At 36.3% G+C, this 26181-nt stretch overlaps 1 protein-coding gene across 1 annotated transcript in view; it reads left to right on the top strand.

Annotated features, from left to right (window-relative positions):
- The window catches only part of grid2 (glutamate receptor, ionotropic, delta 2), a 724936-nt gene that overhangs the window by 671890 nt on the left and 26865 nt on the right, over positions 1–26181 (top strand). Inside the window, exon 14 of the mRNA XM_037680996.1 lies at positions 16175–16341. Within this exon, the coding sequence (XP_037536924.1) occupies positions 16175–16341 (167 nt within the window). The remainder of the gene's footprint in view (positions 1–16174; positions 16342–26181) is intronic.

Below are 26181 nucleotides of genomic sequence, written 5' to 3'. Positions count from 1 at the left end.
TCAATCTTCAGGGAATCTCTTGCAATCATGTTTAATAACTGCACATTTTTAGATTTACAGCTAGGAACATCCATCCATTTACCTTTACCCACTTGTTATTCCTTTTTGGGTTGCAGGGATCGCTGGTGCCCATATCCAGCAGTCACAGTGAGATAGTCAGGGACAATCGGGACAGGTCTCCAGTCCATCACAGGGACACATAGAGACAAACGAGACAAACAACCATTCACTCTCTAACTCACACCTAGAGACAATTTAGAGTTGCCAATCAGCCTAACATGCATGTTTTTGGTCTGTGGAAGGAAACTGGAGTACCTGGAGAAAACCCACACATGCACGGAGAGAACATACAAACTCCACCCAGAAAGGTCCCCGTCCAGAATTTGATCTGGCAACCTTCTTACTGAGAGGCGGCAGCTCTACCAACTGAGCCACCGTGCTGCCAGCTAGGAACAGATTAGAAATAATTACAGAAATATTAGTGTCTGTTAGTTCTTTGAATGCATGTATACAACAAATAAATTATCTAAAAAAGTTAAATCTGGTCCTCTGGACATTCCAAAAAATATATATATTTTTTTTAATTGTAGAAACGTTGCATCTTTCATCCGAAAGACTTCTTCAGTCTGAGGTGCTCTATTCACCTCAGTCTTGTAAATAGTACCTTCTCAGAGTGGATCAACCAGTTTGCTGCTGACAACCAAAACCAGCTGCTCACATGATCAAGGAGGAGCTGGTTTTGGTTGTCAGCAGCAAACTGGTTGATCCACTACAAGAGGGTGCTATTTATAAGACTGAGCTGAATACAGCACCTCAGACTGAAGAAGTCTTTCCGATAAAAGACGAAACGTTTCTACATTTTTTTTTTTTTTTTTTTTTATGTCCAGAGGAACAGATTTAACTGTTTTAGATGTTTCTACTTGGACTATTGAGCATGCATCAGGAACAAATAAATTAGTTCTTGCAGAAAATATTAAGATGGATTTGTTTTCCAGATGTTACCACTGATGGTAGCAAACAGAAAGTTTTATTTCATAACATACAATTAGATGTTATCATTGTTTTTCTTATACATTTTATTGTTGGATGTAACTGGGACCCTGTGTACATAATTTCGCTCCACCACATGTACCACATGAGCACACCAAGCACTTTGGTAACAGTTTCTGTTTTAAATGTGCTCTATAAATAAATCTGACTTGACTTGACTTGACTTGACATGAGGTGCGAATGACAATAAAGAATCGCTGACTCTGATTAATATTGTTTAAAAGAATCCAAACATCATTTTGCATATTATTTCAGGTAGGGATGAATATTTTAATTATAGAGAAATTTGATACAACTATGCATATTACCACATCAAGGTTACACCTTAATTTAGTTTTACATGTTTCTGCTCCTTCTGTTATTGAAATGCATTAAAATACACAGATGTTTCTGTTTTTTTACTGACAATTCAGGACATTTGGATTCAAGTCTAAAACCAGATTTTTTATAATCTGTTTGTTGTGTCCCCAGGCAACAGTGTTCACATTAACCTGTCTTCTAGTCACTCAACAACCAAACAAAATTAAACAGAGTAACAAAAATAGACACCAAAAAAAAAAAATAATGAAGGAATAATACCTACTTTTCAAAGGCTATCAAATAAAACATCACAATCTATTATGATAAATACAATTGAGCAAAGATAAGATGAAAAGCTTACAGAAAGACTTTTTTTTTTCTGCCACGTCCTATTAAGGGTTGCATCTTAGTTTTGGCTCACTGATCCGTCTCGGATGATCCGTCTCTCCAACATCTGTCTCCAATTACTTCTCTCTTTCACTATCGCATCTCTCATTGGCGTAACGGGGTCTGAGAAAAGATTTGCATCGAGCGAGGCAATAGGCGATTAATTTTTTTATTTATTTATTTCATTCCTTCCTCCTGAAGAGACAAAGACAACTAATGACAGCCAATAGTAATTAAACAACTGAGAAAACAAAGAGAGGAAAGGGAGTGAAGAAGTTGTCACATTGTGTCTCCAGGGACTGAAATGACTGGTGCCACCGGAGCAAGCAGTTGGACAGAAGGCCTCATGAGGAATTGGTGCTGTGTGGGCGCTGTGCTTTCTAAGCACGAGTGTTGTTGTGTGCTTTTTGAAAAACATTCCTTGTTGGACACGTGAAAATCACAAGAGGTTTATACAGGAGAATGGAATGAGACGACACTGCAGTTGTTTTTCAAGTTGGTAAACTTTGCAAACTTGGTTTATGCAAGTCGGTGCATTCAAGCTTCACCTCAAGTGTTTTTAATTCTAGCCTGGTTGCATGTGCATGTTTTGCAGACAAATGTGGATGACCAAACTGCCTCTCTGCTGACGTCTGGGTCCTGTGCATGTTACCAAACAAAGAATATGTTACTAAAAGGTTATCAGTTTTGTTTTTTTGGTTTTTTATCTGAAAAAGTATGTGTATTTTATTAGCTTGTTTGCTACCAGCAAAATAGGAGTAGAAGCTACTACTCTACAACAAAACAAAGCAAAAAAGTTCAAGTCAAGTTTATTGTCATTTGCATCACATGTGGCACATGGGGTGGAACAAAATTGTGTACACAAGGCCCCAGTTACATCCAACAATAGCAAAAATATAAAGTGTAAAAAGAAAGAGTAAATAAGGAGCTTAGATATACACTAAGATATATGTTAAACAAACGTCAAACGATACGCTAAAAAAATTCAAGATATATGCTAATCATTAACAGAAGAACAGCAGCCCGAACATGAGTCTTTATGGGTGGATAATCACCAATTAACGTGGCGTTACAGAGATTTTTTTGTTTGTTTGTTTGTTTGTTTTCCTTACTGTGATAATCCTGATTAGGCATTTATGAGTCTAACAGCTTCAGGGTAGAAGCTGTTCCTGAGTCTAGTGGTTCTACACTTAATGCAGTCTTCTGCCTGAAAAAGAAAAAGTGTGTGTGTGGGGGGGCGGGGGGGGGGTAGACTGGATGTAATGCAAGAGCTGTATCCCACTACTTCTGTTTTTAGCATACTTTTCTTTGGTTGCTTGTGTATATATTTGCACTGTGACATGAGTTGATTTTAATCTAAATGTATATGGCTATAGTGACAATAAAAGGCATTCATTCATTCAGCTGGAAGACCTGCATGTTTACTTTAGCTAGTCATGTGGAAAAATCAGGTTCTTAAGAATCTACAGCAGCAGGGGAGAGCAAGAGGTGGTTTTGTGAAGTTTGTCAAGCTCCCTGTTTGGCCCATAGGGCTATTAAATTTAGTGCATATTCACAAACTGAGAAAATACTACCTTGATGTAAATGACCTAATAACTTGAAGCCTTCCCATGAACACAGGGAGCAGCTTTGACCCAGTGGTTGGAAGGCTTTCTAAGTATCCTTGGATAAACCACTGGACCCCCCCCCCCCCCCCCCCCCCGCCCCCCACTGAGCTTGGTAGGCTTATCTGTGTATGAGTGAGAATATAAAAGTGCTGCATATAGAGTGTAGAATATATAATATAAAAGAGGTGTATGAGTGTGTGAATGAAAAACACTTTGTAAAATGCTGTCCAGAACCTGAACAAGATTAAAAAAAAACTCACTACATGAGTGTGGACCATTATTTAAAAAGGGTGGTTTGTCATTCAGTTTCTGTTTTTGGGAGGGTTATTTTCTGTTTAAAATCAATTTAACATGTTGCATTTGTTTCAATTTTCCTTATCAAATTGTGACCATAATGCAGAGGTGCATACTGAATTGTTATTTATGTATTTTCACAATTGACCTATTTACTATATCTTAACTGCTTACCTCCTTATTCATATACCTGTATTAAAATACTGCCATAAATATTGGGGCATAAAGCAAAAGAAAACTTTTTTTAAACAGTTTCCTACTCCTACAAGAAAACCTATTTTAAAATAACTTTTCTCATGTATATTGATGCCAAATGATGCATATAGGGGAGGCACTGTCTCTCTCTTCTCTGCTTTGATTGATTTCCCTGCACCTAATCTTATCTTTATTCAGATCTTCACATATCTACATGGAGCCAGCGAGTTCAGAGACGGAGAAAAAAATTTGGCTGGGGAGAAGCATCTCATTGTAATGCTCTCTGATTTGTCAAATAAAGCCCAAAGAAAGGCAACACAGAGAGTGTGGGATGTGGGAACAAAAGGAGCATACAATCCAAAAGACAGAACTCTTTGGCTTAAGGAGAATAGAAACACTTGTAGGTATGTAAGGACCTGAACAGATTTTTTTAATCAAACACGTCTCCGTTATTAACCTCTGTCATAACGTCTACACTCTCCATTGACACAAAATCCTCTAATTTGTTGTTTGCGTTTTAAAAACTGAGTGAGAAGTTGCTTGTTTCCTCTCAGACCTGGTTGAGTTTCACAATTTACAGGTACAGATTTAATCCCATTTAACTAGCACAAAGCAAACGAGGCACACTACTTTACAACGAAACGTGTGCACATCTTGTAAGTTCCACACTGACATAAACAGCAATCAACTTTCAGCGTAACATCAGTGAAAAGGAGACGGTTCAGAAACTGGCGGCAGCTTTAGATTTTTGGTCGTTATTGCATGAGACACATGAGCAGCTGGTTTTACGCTCTCTTTTTTTCCTGTTCACGTTTGTCTTACGTATCAAAATCAAACAAGTCAAAGGAGGGTGATGCAAGAAAACATTCAGAACCATGAAAGAGTGGCTTTGAGAAGATAGCTGTTAGCTGGGACTTACAGATGTGATATTTAGGAGTGAGAATTGAAAGTTAATTATGTAATTTCTAAACTAAAACCATTTCCAATGTTAATTAAATCACACAACGTTGAATTTGAATGTATAAGAAGCCAGAGTCTTGTGACAGCAGTTTGTAGATCTTCCTACACTCATACCACTCTGACACTATTCCAATATGTTTACGATCACAACAGCAGACCGTTCAATGATTATACGTTGGTATTATCTCTGTGGTGCCTCTGGATGAGGTTAAAAACAAGTACCGTATTTTCCAGATTATACGTCGCTCCGGAGTATAGGTCACATTTGTCAAAAATGCCTCATGAAGAGAAAAAAAAAAACATATATAAGTCACATTTATTTAGAAGTGTATTTCACAAAGTGCAAGAACAGACTTTTATTCTGAAATAACACACAGAACATATCTGGGATCCTGAACGGGCTTAATTAGAATAACAAGCCAACAAGTCCGAAAAGCAAGTTACCAGTAAAATGACCCGTCTCATTCCACATCACTGAATCCAATGAATTTTTCATCCTCTGAGTCGCTTCTGAACAACTCCGCCAGCTCCGGAGGAAGATGGGGGGGGGGGGGGGAGTTTAACAGAAGATGAACAACATATAGTTGTCAAAAGCCTAGAGGGCCCTCTCGTGGCTGAAAATGGTAATGCTTAATATTTGGTTCATGTCAGTATGAATGAACATTTAACACATCAGTCAAAAATTGAGTCATGAATAGAGAAAAAAGTGTATTTAAGTCGCTTTTAACTATTAGTCGCAGTACTGGCCAAACTATGAAAAAAGTGTGACTTAAAGTCTGGAAAATATGATAATTGATATGTACTTTGTTGTCTGCTGTGCCACTAAAGGTCTATATTGAAAATAATTCATAAGAAGCAACAACTGATGAATAAAATATAAATGTACTGGTGTTTTTTATTTTTCTAGTTGTTACACTTATATATTATATATTTTTATAGTTATTAAACTCATCTACAGCAACTTTAAAATACTTTTTATGCAAGAACATGACAGTACCTCCCATCTGCTAAAAATGTTCTAATAGTTAAAGATGTTAAAAAAAAGAGCATTTAAGAATGTAACTTCCCTCTTGGGAACATGTTTTGTGTCACTTCAGATGGGTTTGTAATATTTAATGTAATTTATGAATGAGTGTGCAGTGTGTGTGTGTGTGTGGTGGTGGTGGTGGGGGGGTGCTTTTCAATATCTTTCAGTTCAAACTTAAAGCAAGATGAAGAATTTTACATCCATTCTTCATGTTGAGCCCTTAAAGGCATCTCTTACTTTCTGTTAGAGCAGGAACGAGAAGAAAGACAGATTGAGGGGAAAGTGGGACCCTGCAGAAAGATTAGCCTGGATTTGAAGTTTGAGCATGTCTAGACTTCGAGACCAAAACGTTTGAACTTTGGATGAGATGGAGAAACTTCTAGACAACTGCAGAAACACCCGCTGGTCAAATATTTGGGAGATGCTGTGTAGCAAGAGGCAGAACGTATCACTCTACCTTATAGATTATTTTTTCTAAAACATTACTCGGTTTTTGTGTTTCTTTTGGTGAGTTTTGTGCTTTTTGCACTCGTGGCATAATTAGGAAAATTATGTTGCATTATCAGCTTATAAAAACACAAGTGTTGTTCACCTAAGATCTTTGAAAGAGTATTGATTTTTCTTGTGATTTCTTTCTCATGGGGTGACAGGTCTATCTTGTAAATGAGTCCCTGAGGCTCAATGGGAACTAACCTGTATAAATAAAGGTTGAATGACTGTGACTGAGTGGTTTGAGCAGTCGTCCTCCAATGCAAGAGTTGGGGGTTCTATTCCACCAGCAGCCACATGCCGAAGTGTCCCTGGGCAAGACACTGAACCCCTCATTGCCTCCGATGTGTGTCCCATCAGTGAATGAATGTGATAAAGCACTGATTAGTCTTTGCATAGATCTACAAAGTAGTAGAGTGATGTATGAATGGATAAATGAGGACACAGATTGTAGTATAAAGCTATTTGATTACTTGATAAGATAGAAAGGTGTTATATAAGTATAGTCCATTTACCATTTGTTTTTAAACTTTTCCTAACACATTATTTTTTAATATTGCAAATAAAAATGTAAGCTCAAAGTTAATGTAGAGTATGTTAGTTTTCCTTTCGGCTGCTCCCTTTACGGCAGCAGGTGAACTTGCATGAAAGATTTGGCACTTGTTTTATGCCAGATGCTTTTTGTGATGCAACTTCTTGAACCAGCAGCCTCAGGATTAAGGCTGCAGTGCTTAACCACTGAGCTACTGCAGACCACAAAGTTGATGTAGAGTAAGTTTCATGAAAAACAAACAAAAAAAAAAGAAAAGCATACAGAAATCTTTGTATGCACGTGTTGCTTTGTGTATTTTTGACCTGCACATGCTATATTAGTGAGCATTGTTTTCACTAAGTTGCTTTATACTTTATACTGACTTTTAAAATGCATACCAGCCAGTGAACCAAGACTTGTGCAAACACTTTAGTTTCAGCCTGATATTCTTTGTTTCATCTTTTTTTTTTATATATAAGATTGATTTGCAACTTGAGTTTTTTTGTCTTTTTCAGAAATTCTACAGTTATTGATTTTGGCCACCTAGTTTTATTAAGACATTATGTGTGTTTTTCAGAATGGTGAAAAACATTCTCCCCATTAAGTGTTTTGTGAGAATGTTGAAATGAAGGACAATGCATTAAAAAAAAAAAACACACATTCTATGGTACAAAGATATTACGGCCTAATTGAGCTCCACTGTCACAAGCACCATTGAGCACTAATAAAACACAAGCAACATAAAAGCAACACATCTGGTTTTGTCTTAAATGACAAAAAAAAAAAAAAAAAAGATAAAGTGGCAGGAGTCAAAGAAAAACAGAGAAAGGAAGATGAGGGAAGATGCTGAGATGGTTTTAATTTAGTGATTACAGAGTTCTCTTGATTGTCTATGTCACAGTTAATAGAGAGAAAAACAAACATTGACTAAGATTAATTGATGGATGTTGTGTGAATATGATGCTAAGGGTTTCTAATGGGGAAAAGAGAAGCCTTAATTACCTTGACTCATTGAAGCCTCTTACAGACATGCACAGTGTCCCATTAATCTGTTGGATGCTGAGCTTTTCTGAATCATATCTCAATTCTTTAGTACTTTTCAACAATATTCTGTGAATAATAGGGGTTGAACGAGTATATAATTTTTCAACTCGACATTAACATATTAAAACCTGAGTAGAACTCGAGTATTTGATGACGTCATAGATCTCAAGATACAAAAATAAATAAATAAATAAAACTGCAAAAAAAGGTAATTATTTACAAAAAAGAAAAAAGACCAACAAAACATTGGGAGCATATATTATGCTCCTACCATTTATCATACTGCAAATAAGTCACAGGAAAAACTAAATTATTAGTTATTATCATTAAACTGCAAACGTGAAGAAAGAGAAACTTAAACCGAAACTGGTTCTGGTTCGGTGGATTGGACCCGGTGTTACACCATACTCTGTGACCTGCAACAGTGCAACACCGCCCCCTACGGTCATACGGTGGTCACATAATATGACGTCACTACGGATACCCGATGTTAAATTTTTAACCTCGATAGATGTCCTAGCAATCGATATGTAGATTACTCGAGTACTCTGTTAATGCCCTAGTGAATAAGTGATTTTTCCAAGACTGGTTCTAGTACCATTCTGGCTCCTTTTAATATTGCAACAAAAAAAATTGCAGAGTGGCACCTTTTTTTTTTACTTGAAATTAATTAACTTAAAATTGTTTCAAAATTTAATGTTCAGCACTTTGTCTGATTACGTTGTTGTTTTTCAGTTGCTCTCATTTCGTGCTTTTTAACACAGGGTTGCATGTTTGGTAGGCGTACAGTTTTGCAGCAAAACATTGTTCTTATTTAAACAAAAACTACTTTGCAGTTATTGGAGAAAATAAATTGTGAATGTGGAGCCATCTAGAAAACTAAAACATTTTTTCTTGAGCTGAAATTATTCACTTTTGTGCAATTAAAACTTCAGAAGGACTGCACTGTTCAAAAAGCCTCAACGGATCAAAAATAAACAATAAAACTGTTTCAGCTACTTCAGCCCACCTGTGCTATGTTTTACCTAATTACTGCATGCTTGGTACAATACTACAAATTGCCATGGAGATACAACATAACACTGAGGAAACTGTGACTCTGTGGGAAATTCACTATTACACCTGACTTGATGCAGTGCTGAATTTCACAGAAACGGCAAATGTTTTGCACACACTCTGACTCGAAGCGGACAAGAGATAATAGGTGAAGAACAACCCATCTTTATAGACTCATTGGGTGAGGATGAAACACAAACAACTGTTGGAGCTGGCAGGGCCAGAATAATCTATGGCTGAAAAAAGGAATCCAGATGGTTCAGCAGAACAGAGGACAGGAACTTAGGAAGAGACAATGACAATGGTCTGGCAGTGACAGAATGAACCAGGCTGAATGCATGTTGAGAGACGCAACAACGAATGAACAACAGGTGGGAATTGGTGATAGCAGATGTGAAGAGAAAAGAAAAAATTAGATAAACTAAGAGAACTGAAAACCAGAATTGTGCAAATGCCCTGCATTTCCTAAAGGAATGCGCATCAAACCTTGTGACTGATGTCATGTGTGATTTCATGCAGTGATATGAAACCTTGCAAGAAGTGTGAAACACTCAGAGTATTTGTTATAAATGACTTTGATGCTATTACTATAATCAAGGTCAAGGTTTTTTGTCATTCGCAGCACATGTGGTACATGTGGTGGAATGAAATTGTGTACACAGGGCCCCAGTTACATCCAACAAAAATACAAATTGTAAAGAAAAAAGGTAATAAGATCTAAGATATGAGCTAATAAATAGTTCATAATAGTAATAATACAATAGTAATAATACAGATGGCTCAATATTTGACAAAAAGACTGATTTATAGTCAGTTTTGTGTTGGCTAAAGTTTATTAGCTATGGTAGCAATTTGGATTTGGGGGAGGGGGAATTCTGAAAGTTAAATATATATAGATGTACATCCATTGATTACTTTTTGAGAGTTTCACTAATATCTGTTGTTTGATTTATTGAAATATGTGTTAAAAATGGCAATTGGTTTATTTTACTCCAAAGTTGTCTCACTATATCTAAAACTGGCTGAGTATAGCCATATTTGTTCCCTGCTGTGAAGGAAAAATTGGAAATACCCTCGGTCTGTCTATACCTGTACATGGTAAGAATGCAATAACTTAAAAAAAATAAGTGAGCTGTTGATTTAAATTTTGGTGTGTGGGTGCATATGGGTGTAGGAAAGGTTATTTTTGAAATTTGGATTGCTATGCAAAAATTCAAGATGGCCACCACCATAAATATGTAAACCTGGTAAGCCAGATAGCTTGAAAAATAAGCAATGGGCCAATTTCCTTTTTGATGTGTAGCTGAATCAAGGCATGAGAAGGGTTGGTTTGGAAAAATGAATTCCCAAGTCAAAATCCAAGATGGCCATCCTATATATAGATATATTTGTATGTATATGTAAACCGGCCACACCTATCATTTGAGGAAACTATGCTTTCTAGTTGTTATATTGTTTAAAATATAGTTTTCTCAAATTATTGGAGTGACTACCCACTGGCTTTGCCACTGCACCTGGTGGCAGATAAAATTGCTCCCTCCGCTCACCAGGATCTGTCGCTCAGCGCTACCTCAAGCAAGAAAAAGTGTTATCTGTTCTTATACACATTTTAACTTATACCCACATAAATATCTTCCACCAAAAACATAAAGGTTTACCTGTATTCCCTGTTCACTTCCAGTCCAGAAAAACCCTCATTTTTATAACTACCAACATCAGTATTCAAATACTTCATTGATGGAGAACATCAACGCACTGCTTGTTGAATCTGTTTTAAAATGTTTTTTTTTCGTACATAACAGTGACAGCTGTTTTTGTTGACATTCTTGCATGTTAGACTGCTCAACATTTTTAAACACCCATTGGAAGGCACACAAATCATAGTCGAGGTCACAAATCAAGGTCACATGTCATAACTTCTGATCCGCTCAGGAGAATTTAGTAAAACTTCATGCACATATGCATTGTCACTAGATGGAGTGTTGCATACAGATTTCCTCCCCCAAGCTTCAAGGTCAAGGTCACAAATGAAGGTCAAAGTTAAATGAATGTCTTTGGTTTTCCATACCTTGACTTCTAATTTTCTCTAGACAATTTAATGAAACTTGATAAACATGTGTACCACCCGCTAGACAGCGTGTCATGTAATCTTTTCATCCCCACAGCTCAAAAGGGCATAGTCACAAATCAAAGTCAAAAGATGTAAAATAATTTTGTTTTTCCAGGCCATTGTATATTTCTCTTTAATAGTTTGTTGATGGGCACACAATATGATAAGGTACTCTTGTTGTGGATATACAGTACATAGTCCAAATACTTGAGTCATTCATCAGTTCTTTATATTTTGCTTCTAAGGAGTCAGACTTTCTTGTAATCTTTTTAATTATCTTGAGCAAAACGAGGCTGATAAACATAAAGTCTCAAAATCATCATGTACATTTTTTTCTGCAATACACCAGTCCATTGGTGTGACTACCTAATCATAATTATAGAAGTTTAGTAATGTGACAAATTCTTAGATGGGAAATACAATTTTAAAAGCAAATGCTACTCTATACAAGCGTTGCTCTTTTTTCTTCCGAAAAAGTAAATTAGCATAGTTAACCATGGGTAATTTTTCATGAAATGTGCACACGTCAAAACTTATTTTTTGTTTCGTATTGTGTAAAGAATAGCTCCTGTCTCTGGTCTGGAGAGTGATTTTTTTTTTTTTAAATCCTCTTTTTTTCTGTTCTATTACTTTAGCCTCTGTTTTGCAATGCCAGAGATAATGCTTTAAATACAACATGGAGATTAAAACCCAAAGTGTCAAAGATGCATAGAAACCTTTTTTTTAAATAACATCTTATTGGAATGTAGCCCACTACATCACTTCAAACAGAAAGAACAAAATGCTGCCTTGTAAAGAAAATTCTCTGTTTTTTTGTCAGTAAAGAGGTTGTGTGTCATGTTTGCCAAAGACCTTACATGTTTTTCTGTTTTTCCTTTGTGAGGATACATTGTTCTATTTCTTCACAACTGCTTTTTTTTTTTTTTTTAATTGTTAGAAGCTTTTGGTCTCAGTGATGTGTCCTACGAGTACAAGACACAAACAAAAGTAGGTTGAGAAAGAAGGAAGAGTATTTTACATCCATCGCACTACAGAAGCAAGCCAATTTTCAACACTTCACTTTTATGGTACCACCTCATTTATGAATATCATCATCAGTGATTAATCATAGTGGAGCCAATAAAAGTGGTGCTTTACTTGTAGATTAGTTATTTGGATGCTTCGGATCAGTTCTTCCCTTTATACTTTTACTCACTCAGTTTATAAAACATAACTGCAGGTGACAGCATGTCCCTTAACAGGCTGCAGAATCATTGTCAGTGTAAAGATAATTCATTTTCATAAAATTATTCATCATGCGGACATTGCTTGGATTATTATTTCAAGATTCATTTTACCACAGCTTTGAGAAGACAACTGATGTTCAAAATCAATGCCATTGTGTATGATGATCTGAATGTATAAAATCATGAACCATGCTATAAACAGAGTGAAAATGATAACTAATAATATGACGGCTCAAGTTATGCAAATAAATGGAAAAACAATCATAAAGATTAGAAAGGCTTCCTTTGATCAATGACCTTCAGAGATAATTACAAACAGAAAATTAGTCTGAATTGAAAATAGACATGCAGATGTCAAATCAGGGTTTATTACGCAGATAAAGACAAACTAAAGAAGTTTGCATTTCATTTAATTTTGGGAGTAAAACTATGAAAATAGAATCAAAATCTTGACTTGGGTTACCTGGTTATTAAAAATATAAAAATGGCATGTAAGATCTCGTATAGGCAAAGCTTGAAGAAATATATTTTTCAACATCAATCTTACATTATATCACTAGTAAACTATGCATTTGAGCCAAAGATGGGGTGACTTAAGAAGTTCTGTATTTATTTGACAAGTCTGGCAACTACATTTTCAACCTGTTTTCCTCAACCTCACATAGAGTTCCAATAAGTGAGACAAGATTGTTTCAAGGTACTTGTGGGAGAAAAAATGCTATAATCTGGTTTTTATTTTTGGCAAGTAAAAATTGTCTTGAGAAAGTTTTATTGTTGAGCAAAATGGATCATGAAATTTTTACTCTACATTGATAGTGTAACAGTGATATATGGTTTTCAGAGATGTAACTAAAGGGCAGCATGTTTATAAAAATAAACAACAATAATAGGGGGTCCTAACACAGGACTGTGAGAAATCCATATTTTATGTGCTTAGCATATCTACTTTTAACATAAGAAGATAAAGTCACTAAGCCATAGTCACAAAAAAATACCTATATTCAACATATAAACATAGTGTTGTCAAGTCACCTGAAAAAGTTAACCGTTATAAATAAAAAATGACAACTTCAATAATTATATTTGCATTATTGGCTCTTGTAGTGTAATATTGTTATGTTTTTTGTAAAGTGGTAAATATGTCTATGATTATAAGTACATTCTCAGAACATACATTTTGTTTGTTCTCTATCGTTCAGATCGGAGGCAATGTGTTCAACATAATGGTATTTCCTCCAGTTATTTAACAAACAATGGTGTACCACAAGGAACAGTCTTAGGACCCACCCTCTTTACAATCTACATAAGTAATGTAAGGCCTTCCATCTTTTGCAATCTGCTTTCGACATCATCCAGTCAGATTGGTTCCATCTCAAATTTGTCCTAAACACTGAAAAAACCAAAGGGATGCTTTTTTTTCAAACAGGAAGTTGGTCCCAGCAGTTCTTCCTCTGATTTTATCCTCAAATGGTGTCCCTATTGAGTTTGTAGATTCCTACAAATATTTGGGTATCTTGGTCAATTCGCATCTCTCTTTTAAACTTCACGTGGAAAAACTAACAAGGAAACAAAGTTAAATTGAGTTTATTTTTCAGAAATAGATCCTGTTTAACTCTGATTGCTAGGAAACACCTTGTAACTGTGACTTTCCTTCCCTCCATTGATTACGGTTTTACATGAACGCTCCTACAAGCACCATGCAGTTGTTGGATGCTACCATGGAGCACTAAGATTCATAACTGGCTGTAACTATCGTACCCATCACTGCACTCTGTATTCACAGATTAACTGGACATCATTAACTTCATGCAGAATCTCCCACTGGTACATTTTCATCTTTAAATCACTTCTTGGTCTGTTGCCTTCATACATCTCCTCCTACATGTCTCTGTGTGAGTGCAGCTACAGCGTGCCCTCTCAGGACATTATTACCTGCAGTGTTCCCTCTGTGAAGACTGAACTAGGCAAAAGGGCCTTCTACTCTGCTCCTGTTTCCTGGAATATCTTAAAAAAAGATCTGAAGCTCTCGACCTTGACCTGTCTAAGTGGCTTTAAACATCTAATAAGTTCCTGGCAAAAACCAATGCAGACATGTTCCTGTTTTTAGTTTTCTACATTGACTTACAATCTAGCTGTTTTTTTTTTTTTGCCACTTTTCCTTTTAATTATTCTTTTAATTACCATTTTATTTTCACTTGTTAAAAAAATTGAATTTGTACACATCCTTTATGATTATCTGTTGTTGTCGTTGTTGTCCATTGTTGTCATTACTCTTTGTTAAAATTCAGGTCTCTCTTGTAAATGAGTCCCTGAGGCTCAATGGGATTAATCGGTATGAATAAACGTTGAATGAATTAGATCCATGTGGTCTTTTCGTATGATTTTACTTTTTTTTTCCATGTTGTCACTTTTTTGTTTTAATTAATTTAAGGGACTGCACTGGAAAATGTGGCCTTTTCCATGTAATGCGTTTGAGCTGCTTTATCAAAGCAAAATCTTATTTCAACGAAGAGCAATAAATCATTTTATTGTCCCTAGAATTCAGAATATTCCCTCAAATATAGGTGGCAATGTACATGAGATTATCAGAGCTTCATTTCTAGTGTGACTGACCTCAGAAGTCAGTGCATATATTTTGTGTACAAAAATTAATTTGAGCCATTTTTGCACATATGTAGTGAATAAAGTGTCCTTAATGTTCCAAAGTGAATAATTGAAACATATTTTTCTTACTAATTCATGTGGTACAAAGCCATTAATCTGCTCAGTCCAAAAGCAATAATGAGCCTTAAAATTATTTTTCAAAGTAATAACGGTGATCTTCCCTCTTTTGAAGGCAGAATGAGCCATTTAGATACCCTGCAGTGAAACAATGAATACACACATGCACACGCATTCCCAAACACACACATACATCCACTGTAGTAAGTTAAAGTCTAAAAAATTTCCTGATCTTGTCAGCTCATAGACACAAGTCATCACATATAGGCCAATTGAGGTAATACACACACACACACACACAAACACACACACATGTACTCCCCCCTACTCTCCACCCCCCACACACACCACATGCACACACACATTTACAACAAAACACATAAAGGTTTGAATTTTTTATCAAATATCATTAAAATTTATAACAAACCAAGACCAAAATACAGTGTTGTGAAAAAGTGTCTTGCTGTGAGTCTGCTGGACTTCATCACTTGGAGGTAGTTGTGTGATGTGTAGGGATCGAAATATTGCAGCATTCATGTCTGCTTCCGTTTGTCCATTGTCTTTTGAAATACAGACCTTTAGAGTGTTGACTAAAATCTTTGTTAACAACTGGCACCTTGGCTCAACTAAAATGGGATTCTCACCTCAAGTCCCTTTTGTGGGAATAAGCTGCAATCTCACACTTTATGTACACCCACAGTTTAACCACGCACAAAGACAAGAAGCCCATTTAAGCCTGCATGAAAATGTGCAACATATAAAAAAATAACAAAACTGCTACACATGGTGCAACAAATGGGCAAAATTGGTTGTTTTGGTTGCACATATCGACAGCAAAATGAATATTGAACCGTAAAATTGCTGTGCAATGCACAGCACATGATAAGCTTAATCTTGATGTAATACTTTCTTGGCTGAAAACATGCTGATAGAATGTGCTCATGAAATCTGGGACAAATTAGTCCTTAGAGTTTCCGCTTATTTTTACATGTTTATCCTTGACTCAGCTTAAAATTGGTTCAGTTTAAGAGTCCATCTGTGATCCTCGCAATACCAATGAAAACTTTAAAACGATGATGTGTTTATGATCATGTAAAAATGCACATTTCAGAACACTGTAGTCATATGTAAAAACAATTGTTTTGTCTTTTTCTTTGTTTTTATTTTTAATTTAAGGTGAAATATGGCCGGTTTGGCTTTGTGTGGGATGCGGCAGTGCTGGAGTATGTTGCCAATAATGACGAGGATTGTTCCTTCTACACTGTAAGCAACAACGCACCTGACCGTGGATATGGCATTGCAATGCAGCACGGCAGCCCCTACAGGGACATTTTCTCCCAGAGGTAAGACTCATAATGCTAAAGAACAGTCAACAGCACCTTTTTATGCATTTTATTTATCATACAAAAACATTTGCTTGACGTGCACTGATGAATCTGTTCAGTTTTATCACACCTTGCTGTTTTGATTTTAAGTTTAGAAGCAACTTAAGTTAAAGTATAAATACTACATTTTATACCCATGTCAATCTGGAGGCTTTTATCACTATTATTATTGTTAAACTGGGGAAGATTATCAGTTATCCAGGACATGGTAAATTCAAAAATGTAACAAACCCCTACTGTGAGGTGTGACTTGTCAATCTGCATATGTATGTGCATCCTATCTCTGCTTTATAACCTGAACCCCACAAGCTCTGCTCTTTGAATTGAGAAAGCTTCTCGGATGAGAAGCGAAACGTCTTCTGTTTCAAATAAAGTCCAGTTGTTTTTGGCTTGAACGTTTTTGAATATTATTATTGTTGTTCCTGATTCATTTAAGTTAAGTACAATGGCCACCCATATGAACTTTGTCCTTCTGCAAAGCTTGAATCATTTGCTTTGTAGGTTAAATGCCAAGTACAAAGCTGATTGAATTGTGCATTTATTATGGAAAAAAAGGAGATTCCCAAACAGACCAAGGTGTATTTAATCAGATTTATTTACAAAGCTTTGGAGAACAGTCCGGCATTCACAGAACATGCAAATACAAGATTACACTGTTGTCAGTGCTCTCATCCATGTGAAACACCGACCTGTTCGAACTTCCTGAACCGGACAAGTTAGTTTAATAGAATAACCTCCAGCCCAGCCCTCAGCCCCTCCCCTCCATGTCCGAGCCGTCACCGAAAGATCCACTGCAGACAGGAAGGAGTGGATCTGAGTCAAGGACTCTGCTTGAAGACATGACACCATATCACATCAACTCTATCATTTCAGTATATCAATCAGTCCTCGATGATATCAAAAACAACCATTTCTTTCTGTTCCTCACTGACTGGTCACAGTAGGAGTAACGATCATGATGAGTGCAAATAATACACATTACACTGACATATTTATCTTCCAGAAAAAAGTGAAACAGGATTATAGCAACTCACGTTCGCCAATACTTCACAGTGAGGCTGAGAAAATCTGACAAGTCTGCCTCACAAATAAGTCAACAAGTCACCAACTGTTACCTCAAAGGGGATTGTTGGTTGTTTTGTTTGGAATATAGTAGGGTCGACCTCAGTAGTTCAAATGTGCTAATATAACGTTCTGTGTCATTTGGGATAATCAACAAAACCTGAAATGGAAGTATGTCGGCTGTTCCAAATGTTTATCTTGTTTCGTTAGGAGAGTCTGGGTTATCTCATTGATCAGAGAATAACTAAATGTATTCATTTATTCATTATCTATTTTGTCTCCTATGTAAACAAGAAAGTATGGTAATTTCTGCAGCTTCCACACAAAGGTCACTAACTCATCTCCTTGCAATAACTGCGTTGTGCTCCTTCAGTCTGGAGAGAGTTTCCTTGTTTGACTGTTTATATTAATCTTTAATATCACGCTGCGACATGAACCATATCACCAGACTGAAAGTTCAGCAGGTGAAGTGTTTCTTGAAGAGTGAAAAAAGGCTCATTTGCATACCAGCAGCATATTGTGCTAGCTTTATTTGCAATCAAGCATAAGATCATTACGTAAAGGAAAGGTGGAAAATGTCTAATTCCCTCATTAAATTGAGGGAAAGCATATTATGTAAAATAGTCATTGTTGTTTTACTGGCATTTGTGGATGTGTGTGTGTAAAAGACTTGAACATGACTCAAAGCATGAGCCAAATTATATGAATCTGTGCTGAGGCCTGAATCTTAATATCTCCCTATCTGCTGAAGCATTGCACTTCAGAATATTGCCTATCACAGATTATATTAAAATAAACAAGCAATTAATTGACAGGCCATGTTTCCAATTCCAGCCTATTATTTCTGGAGTAATGTTGCACTCTTGGGACGACACTTTTAAACTGTTTCCTCACATTGGTCCCTGTGGTTCAAACAAAAGCTCAGCGAGAAATTATCAGTAGAAAAAAATGGTCACAGATGTATAATTGTTTTGTTTTTCCTTGCCACATTTTTTAGATCTGTCATTCTGACATTCTCTATTACTTTGATTAATGAAGCAAACATGGAGGTTTAGCAGAAATTGGATTAGCAGTCTGTGCCTTGACTCCATGGAGAGAAATGTTTTCACGTGTTTTCTTATCTTTTGTGACCTCCTCCTCATAACACATTTAGAAACATGTTAATGTCTCTTTCTTGTGTTAATAAGAAAATTAGACAATGGTGTTTTTCCCCACAATTACAACTTAGTGATCGTAAATGTCAGAGAACATTGATGCATTCTAGCAAAAATCTTTCTACTGGTTTCTTCAAATGTTTTTAAAAAAGACATACAAGATATGGCTAAATTTTTTGATACTTTTGCACAAAAGTTGTGTTAAAAAAAACAACATTCACATTATCTGTTGATTCAACCTGGGGTTGCATTTCTGCTTGCGTCCACATTGTGGCAGGTTGTCTAAATTCCTATTAACCTTATAGTTTTTAATAATATTGGCAATTGAAGTCACAGGAATATGAAGCTATTTGGAGATGGTACTGTAATCTTTACCTTTAACATAAATGTGTGTTATCGACTTTCTGAGGTTCTCAGACAGCACTTGCTTTCTTGTTCTCTGCTCCATGTACAGTGCATCAACTATAACAAATAGTTTGTGTCATGTTTATTTCCTTTAAATAGGATGAATGACTGATGAGCAGCTTGAAAGAACCTGTGATACTAATTAAGGTCAAACACAGGCAGGCAGACTGCTGTGATGAAGCTAAAGTGCTGAGGGGAATATGTAGAACTACAATACAAAATAAAGTTAAGACATCTACAGTAATGACACTGACATGAATTTTATTAGTGGACCTTATATCATGCAATATCAATCTCATCTACTAAAAGCAAATTTCAGAAAAAGCTACAGAGTGCAGGGTTAATGCAGCTGTGGGATAATAACATAAGCAGATAATAACTTTTAGGTTATGTTACATTTGAACAAGAACCCTGGAATGAAACCTCTTTGACTGAATAAAATATTTAAAAAGAAAATCATAGACTCAGCCGTAAAGGTGCAGATGACACAATTTCAATAATTCTATCAAAACTGTGCAAACACAAAAGTTGGTTTGAGATTAAATGTGCATTTGACATTTCAAGCCATTGGCAATCGTTGCATATTTTTGCATTGGGAATGCAGTAGTCCCTCGCTACTTCGCGGTTTCGCAAACTCGCTCTTTTGCAGTTTTTCAAAATAGGATTAGCCATGACACACATCGTTGCAGCTCACATGTGCAGGGAGAAGCTCCCTCCTGCCGCATGTCATGATCTGAGCTCTGCAGCGGAGAAGTGGGCATGGCAGAGAGCAGCTGGTGACAGAGAGAGCGAGATCATGACATTCAGTGCTCTTTTAGAGCGTTTAAAGTTTAGAAACATTGTTTAGAATTTTGCAAGAGTGTGGGAATGGTTTCAAATGTCTTTATATATATATATATATATATATATATATATATATATATATATATATATATATATATATATACTACTTGTACTGCTATTCCTACTTCGCGGTTTTTCACTTATCATGGGAGGACTGAGAACGGAAACCCCCGTGATAAACAAGGAACTACTGTATATATTGGTAGTAAGTCAGTCGGTAAAGAATAATATAATTTTCCGCACTGCAGTTATGTACAAATTTAAAAAGCATTAGTTTGACCTTTTAAAATGAATACAAAAAATTCAACCATTCTTTTCCTTGGATATATTTACAGACTTTGTGAACTGCTGAAATGTATTTCTACCATATCAAATAAAAAGCTGAAAAGGTCTTTGAGTCACTTAAAACATTTGTGTCTTTTGATTGATGTTTTTGATCCCTTTTTTTAAATAAAATTGTGTTTTACTTTAATACGTCTATACTGCTTTGTGTGTTATCAGTCAGGTATGCTACAAGACAAGCTAGTGTTGTATGTGTTTTGTTTAAATACAAAGAACACTATCCGTCAGCCTTAGAAAGACAAGATTTGCTGGGTGGAGCTATACAGGTAATGTTAGAAGTTATTAGAAGATAAGTGCAGAAGCTATTTGAAATGTTTTGTTTTTGTGCAGAAAAAAAAACCTGAGGGTTGTACTATGAAGGGAGAATAACAATATGATCATCTACAAACGTTAAGATGAAAGTGAGAACAACAGAAATTTTCAACAATCAGCCAATGCATTATGACCAGAGATATAGAATGAGTAACGTGATTCATATTCTAATAGGAAAACTTGAATTATGGCTTCCATATATAGTTGTTACTTTAACATTTGACACCTATATCTAAGCAGTTTAATTAGATGAGAGTTCATCCCACATATGGCAGTGGCATTAGCTGACATTAACAGCTTCCCCAGAATGACAGAGTCTTAGAAAATCTTCTTAGAATTGGTTTAAATAACATACAGTTTGAAAAATGAATTGTTTATCCATCCTCCAGATTGAAATGTGTTGATATATGATAGTGTTTATGGGAAGCAAACACATTTCACATAGACCCCATCCTTCATTTCACAAGTCTCGAAGAACCTTTTTATTAACATCCTGCTACCCCAGAACACCCCCCAGATCTCTCTGTCTATAAACTGACTGGTCAGACCCATGGTAGGGGTTGTAAAGCTGAGGCTGAATGGTGTAAATATTCAATGATCGGTTGAAGCACCAGGGGAGAAACTCACAACTTCTGAGGAGTATTTTCTTGACTTGTGTGTATGTCAGTGTGTGTGTGCTCTGCATACTAGAGGAGTGTTTACTATCTTCATGTCCCTGGAGATGAAATGAAGGATGAAAAGGAGTGTATTTGCTTTGACACTTCAAAGAGAAAGAGAGCTGGTCTGTAGAAAAAGACAAACTGCTATAACTTCATCATTTTTGAGCAGTTTGTTTGTTGTGAAGAAGCCATTGCCAGAGTTCAAGTGCAGCCCCGTTTCAAGTCTGTGTTTCTGTTTCTCTTAAACAGGAGAATCCACCAGCATTTGTCAGTATTGTAGATTAATCTGTGGGTATTTGTATAGTTGTGTGTGTGCTGCTGTTTAATGATTGAGGGAGACAGCCTGCAGATTTACCAGAGTCAGAAAACAGTGCCATAAAGGTCTGGTCCACTAATTTAAACTGACAGCTACTGACAAGTTGTTTTGAAGTGCTGAAGGGGCAAGATTAATTTTTTTTTTTTTTTTTTTTTGCAGAGGCTTGCATTATTTTTGTGTCTGCTTGTCGACAGGCATTCATATGAAAATTTGAAACAGAGGATCTAATCCATAGCAGATGGACATCTTGGGGGTGTTGCTGGCAAGGCTTTTTATGTGGAAAATTATGTTTTAGGCTTGAACTGAGAGATGGATGAGGTGCATCGATGTGGGATTATAGTTGGAAAGAGTGTCTACAACAAATGTAGTTATAACACTGAATTAGTGTTGGAATCCATAAGAAGCGTAGAAAATATAAATAACACACTTATCAATGTCCATATTCTGATGATTTTCTTATTACCTCTCGTAACACATGTGCGCTGAGTGGAAGGTCTTATGTCTATTGTTTGAATTTGGCCATGGTCTCAGAGATATATTGTTGTTTTATAACCTGGCTGCAGGGAAGCATTCAGCTTTCAGCCCTCAGGTTGATAGCTGAATGCTTCTAAAATAGAGCCACAATATGCTGTATTTCTGTGGGGACCGTGGCAGAGCATGTTGTGTGGCACGCTTGAGGGACCAAATGACGATTTCTGCAGTGACAAATCTCTGTCACAAACACAGATAAATCACACCGCAGAGGCCTACGGTTAGATTGCAGTGGTGAGCATGCACCAGAGGCTGTCTTCACTGGAGAAATTATGTTATATTGTTTAGCCCCCTTCTCACATGGGATACATAACATTAATGATTTCATCAATCTGTTAAAGCAGATGCAGAGCCACACACTGGTCACCTTTCTTTTAATTGTCTCCATGTTTCCCTTGTAATGCACCAGTCAAAGTGACCGTAGGAGTTTTGGTGTGCACACAATATTTGTTAGTCTCTGAAGAATCAATTAGGTTTAAAGTACCTTAATAATTTCTCAGGAACTTCATTTTTGCCGAACATTTGTGGGTATGCAGCTCACAAATGCTGTATATCACACAATATACCACACATATTAAGCATCTTCATTGTTTAATAGGAAAAGATCGCTTTCAAAAGATACATAAAAAATATGTCAATAGTTCATTTAAAAATAACAATAAAATTATTAATAATAATTTTGATGCAAAATACATTAAAAGTCAGCAGTGTTAAATAAATAGAACTTACAATAAATGTACAATTAATGAACAAGTTAACATCAGCCATATATAAAACTGATGAATCCAGGCACAAACCTGTCTTCAAACTGAATGTGGGTGATCTGTATCTCGGACCTCAGGGTAGAACTGTATTGGTTGTATAGTGTGCGAGTGATTTCTGAAGCCATTTCCATCACTCTTGATTTAGATCCTTTGTACCAAATACTGAAAATGGGTACCTGCTCACGACTGATTATTGTAATACCTGACTGAAGTATTAGTACAGAGTTATGAAACTGTAGTGTGTGGAGTTTCCCCAGGAATAAAAAGGAACTACTAATACTGTTTGGTTAACAGTGATACTATGATCAATTACTGTTCACTAGTATCTGTATGATGCACCCATGTCTGTTTGCTAGCTGGGGACTAACAAGGGAAGAAGATGGGAAGATATGTTTGAAAGTCAACGACCTCTTACTTCATTTTATAAGTTTTAAGGTCAAATCCTCCTAAACCACAATACCAAAAAGAGAAAAAAAATTGTCTCCTTGAATTGGTCATCACAGTTTGTGATGCCCATGATCACAATATCACCATGATGGTAATTTAACTTATGTTGTATCCAGGTGAGTGTTTCTGTAAGTACTTGATACCTTGATACTTTGCAGTTTGACTTTTGCAAACTTGCTCTTTCGCAGGTGTTTCATGTAAGACACGACAAATGATTAATGATGGGGGAAGACAGACCCCACCTCCTCCCCCTCCTTTCTCTTTCCGAGACTGTCTGCTCTGCTGTGACGGACTGCTTCAGAAAGAGAAAGGAGGGGGCAGGGTGTGTCTGTCTTTCCCCATAGCTACTGTTCAGGGAGCAGAGAGAGAGAGAGTGGCTGAGTGTGGCTCACTCAGGTATAATACAGACCCCTCCTCCTCCCTCCTTTCTCTTTCTGAGGCAGCAGACAGTAGAGCAGAGACACACAACAGGCGGGCATGCAACAGACAGCCTCGGAAAAAGAAAGGAGCAGGGTTGTCTGACTTATACCTGAGTGAGCTGCATGAGCGGTGTAGATTGTGTATTTAAAATAATCACGTGCCACCCGAACTAGCCTTTCGCTCTTTTGCAATGATCTTTTAGAGCATTTAGAAAACATCATTAAGAACATTGCAAGAGTGTGGGGAGGGTTTATAAAGCCTTAAAATGTATATAAATGCCAAAATAAATATAATGTCCCTACTTAGTGGAGTTTCACCTATCGCGGGTCTTTCTGGAACTTAACCCCCGCAATAAGTGAGGGACAAGTGTAATTTTGTGTAAACAACTGAAATCACAGAGCCGCACTAAAATAGACAAAGAAAATCTTGAATTAATACAATGGAAACACAAATGTGTTGTTGCAAAGCACAGTTTAAAACCATAAAAACATATTCAAAGAATCAGAGTCTTTTCACAATAACAGATACATGTCAGCATGTTAGGTATGCATGCCTGGCTTTATTGTTAGTGTGACTTATGGAGTTTACGTCTGTGCAAAGAGAAAAGTGATGCATATATATTGTGATGCTCTACCTAGACCGATTTTTTTTTTTTTTTTGTCAAGTATTAAGGAGAAGGACTCATGAAGCCATTCATACATGAAGCTGACACATTTGTGTGCTGTCAGGATAATAGAAAGCTGCATGAGTGTGAAACGGGTTTTGGACTGTGGGATCTAATTTCCTGGCTTGGTTTGTATGAGAGTGAAGATAAAGATTTCTCAGTGGTAGAGTGTTTCTTCTGTGCCTTACACACAGAAAGATGTACTGTATTATTTTAGTAGAAATTTATGAATTTGTGTTTTTTTTTTTCCTTTTATTGCATTTTTTAATTTTTGTGTCCTTAACTTCATATGAGGTCATTTTATAGTGATCCAATTATGAGATTCACAAATGTATTAGTTTATGTAATATATTCAATTTGATAAATAGTTTAAAAGAAAGAGCAGAGGTGTAAATGTGTTTTATATCACTGAATATTATTTTTTTCTCCCTTTTTGTCCTAATATACTCAGTGCAGCTTTCATTTTAATCTGGAAACCAGCAACTCATGCTTACAATCCTTATTGTTCCCTCTGCAGCTCATTCATGTGTGTTTTTATTTCATATCCACTCCAGAACATACATTCAAATCCAACCACGGAACACAGTGTGTCACAAATTTAAGAATAGTCCTCAACCAAAACTTGTTTATTAATGATAATGAAGTGGTTTAAGTCCCTGTGAATGCATTGTAAGTGTAGGCTCATAAATTGTTTGTGATGCTTTCAATAGTCTGCCAAGCTTTTATATCAGCAAGACTCATGACAATAAAACTATCAACAGTAAAAATATCCAAATTAATTGACTTCTCAAAGTTTTATTGTTATCCTTGAAGTGAAATTCAATCAACTGAGTAAACTTTTTCCTTTAGAGATGTATGGGATAGTAGACGAGCTGAAGCCATACCTACAGTAAATGTTTTTAAGGCAGCCTTTGCTCATGTAGATTGTAGTTTTTAATTTAGGTGGCAAAGCTGTGAACAGAGTCAGCCGACACGAGCTTAGGGTTTATCACTGTGTCATTTACTGTTAACTGAAACTGTGACAGAGTCTAGAGAGACTGCTGATAAATCTGTGAAACTAGTTACGAGCTGTCAGCTGTATAAATACAAATAAACTGAGCTACATCAGCTGTCAGGTTCAAATGTGAGAGCCTGAGCAATGAGATAACAATGCCCTGGATAATGTACCCTAACAACAAGGGGGCCTTGAGCTGAAAACACACCAGGGGCACAGCCTGTCAGCACATCATTCGATTCACATCAAGTGGTGATGCTTGCACAAATAGAAACTGTCAAATTCCAGGGCACACCTGATCTCTGTTGACTTTAACATACCGTCGTATAGCTCAACAATGTTTAATCACTAAGTAATTTTGACAGCATCAGAACCACATGAATGATACTGCAGTAATTTTACTGTTATGCAGAGGTAAAAAAAAAACTCCCAGAGTTTACATTAGAGGGACTGAATATACCAATTTACATAATCGGGTAGCAGAGTTGTAACATTTTGTCAAACTAAAATGAAAACTTCCTAAAACCAAAGTTACTTTCATTATTCTTGAACCAATGGTGGCTTAGCATTAAAAATGCAATTTAAAGGAAATATGCCAAGGAAATGGTTTCTATAACATTAAAAAAATAGTTTTAAAAGTCATTTCCTGTGTGATTAATCATGCATAAGAAGATCCTAAGCTATATTTCTGTAGACAAAACTGCTGTAAAAATAGAAAAAGATCTGGTGCAGGAGGCAAGTTGACCAAGCAGGGAGTGAGTAGGTATATACTTTTTTTTTTACCTTTTTACTTTTACCAGGAAGAAATTGATTGTGATTAGTAATCTCTTTTACAAGGATGTCCTGGGCAACATGCAAATACAGCAACGCAGTTGTAAGAATGCA

Source organism: Nematolebias whitei, chromosome 8 (genome assembly GCF_014905685.2).
Source record: "Nematolebias whitei isolate Nwh7 chromosome 8, NemWhi1, whole genome shotgun sequence".
In the NCBI taxonomy this organism is placed as follows: Eukaryota; Metazoa; Chordata; class Actinopteri; order Cyprinodontiformes; family Rivulidae; genus Nematolebias; species Nematolebias whitei.
The sequence above is the reverse complement of the archived record's forward strand: the minus strand, read 5'-3'. Positions and strand labels throughout refer to the sequence as shown.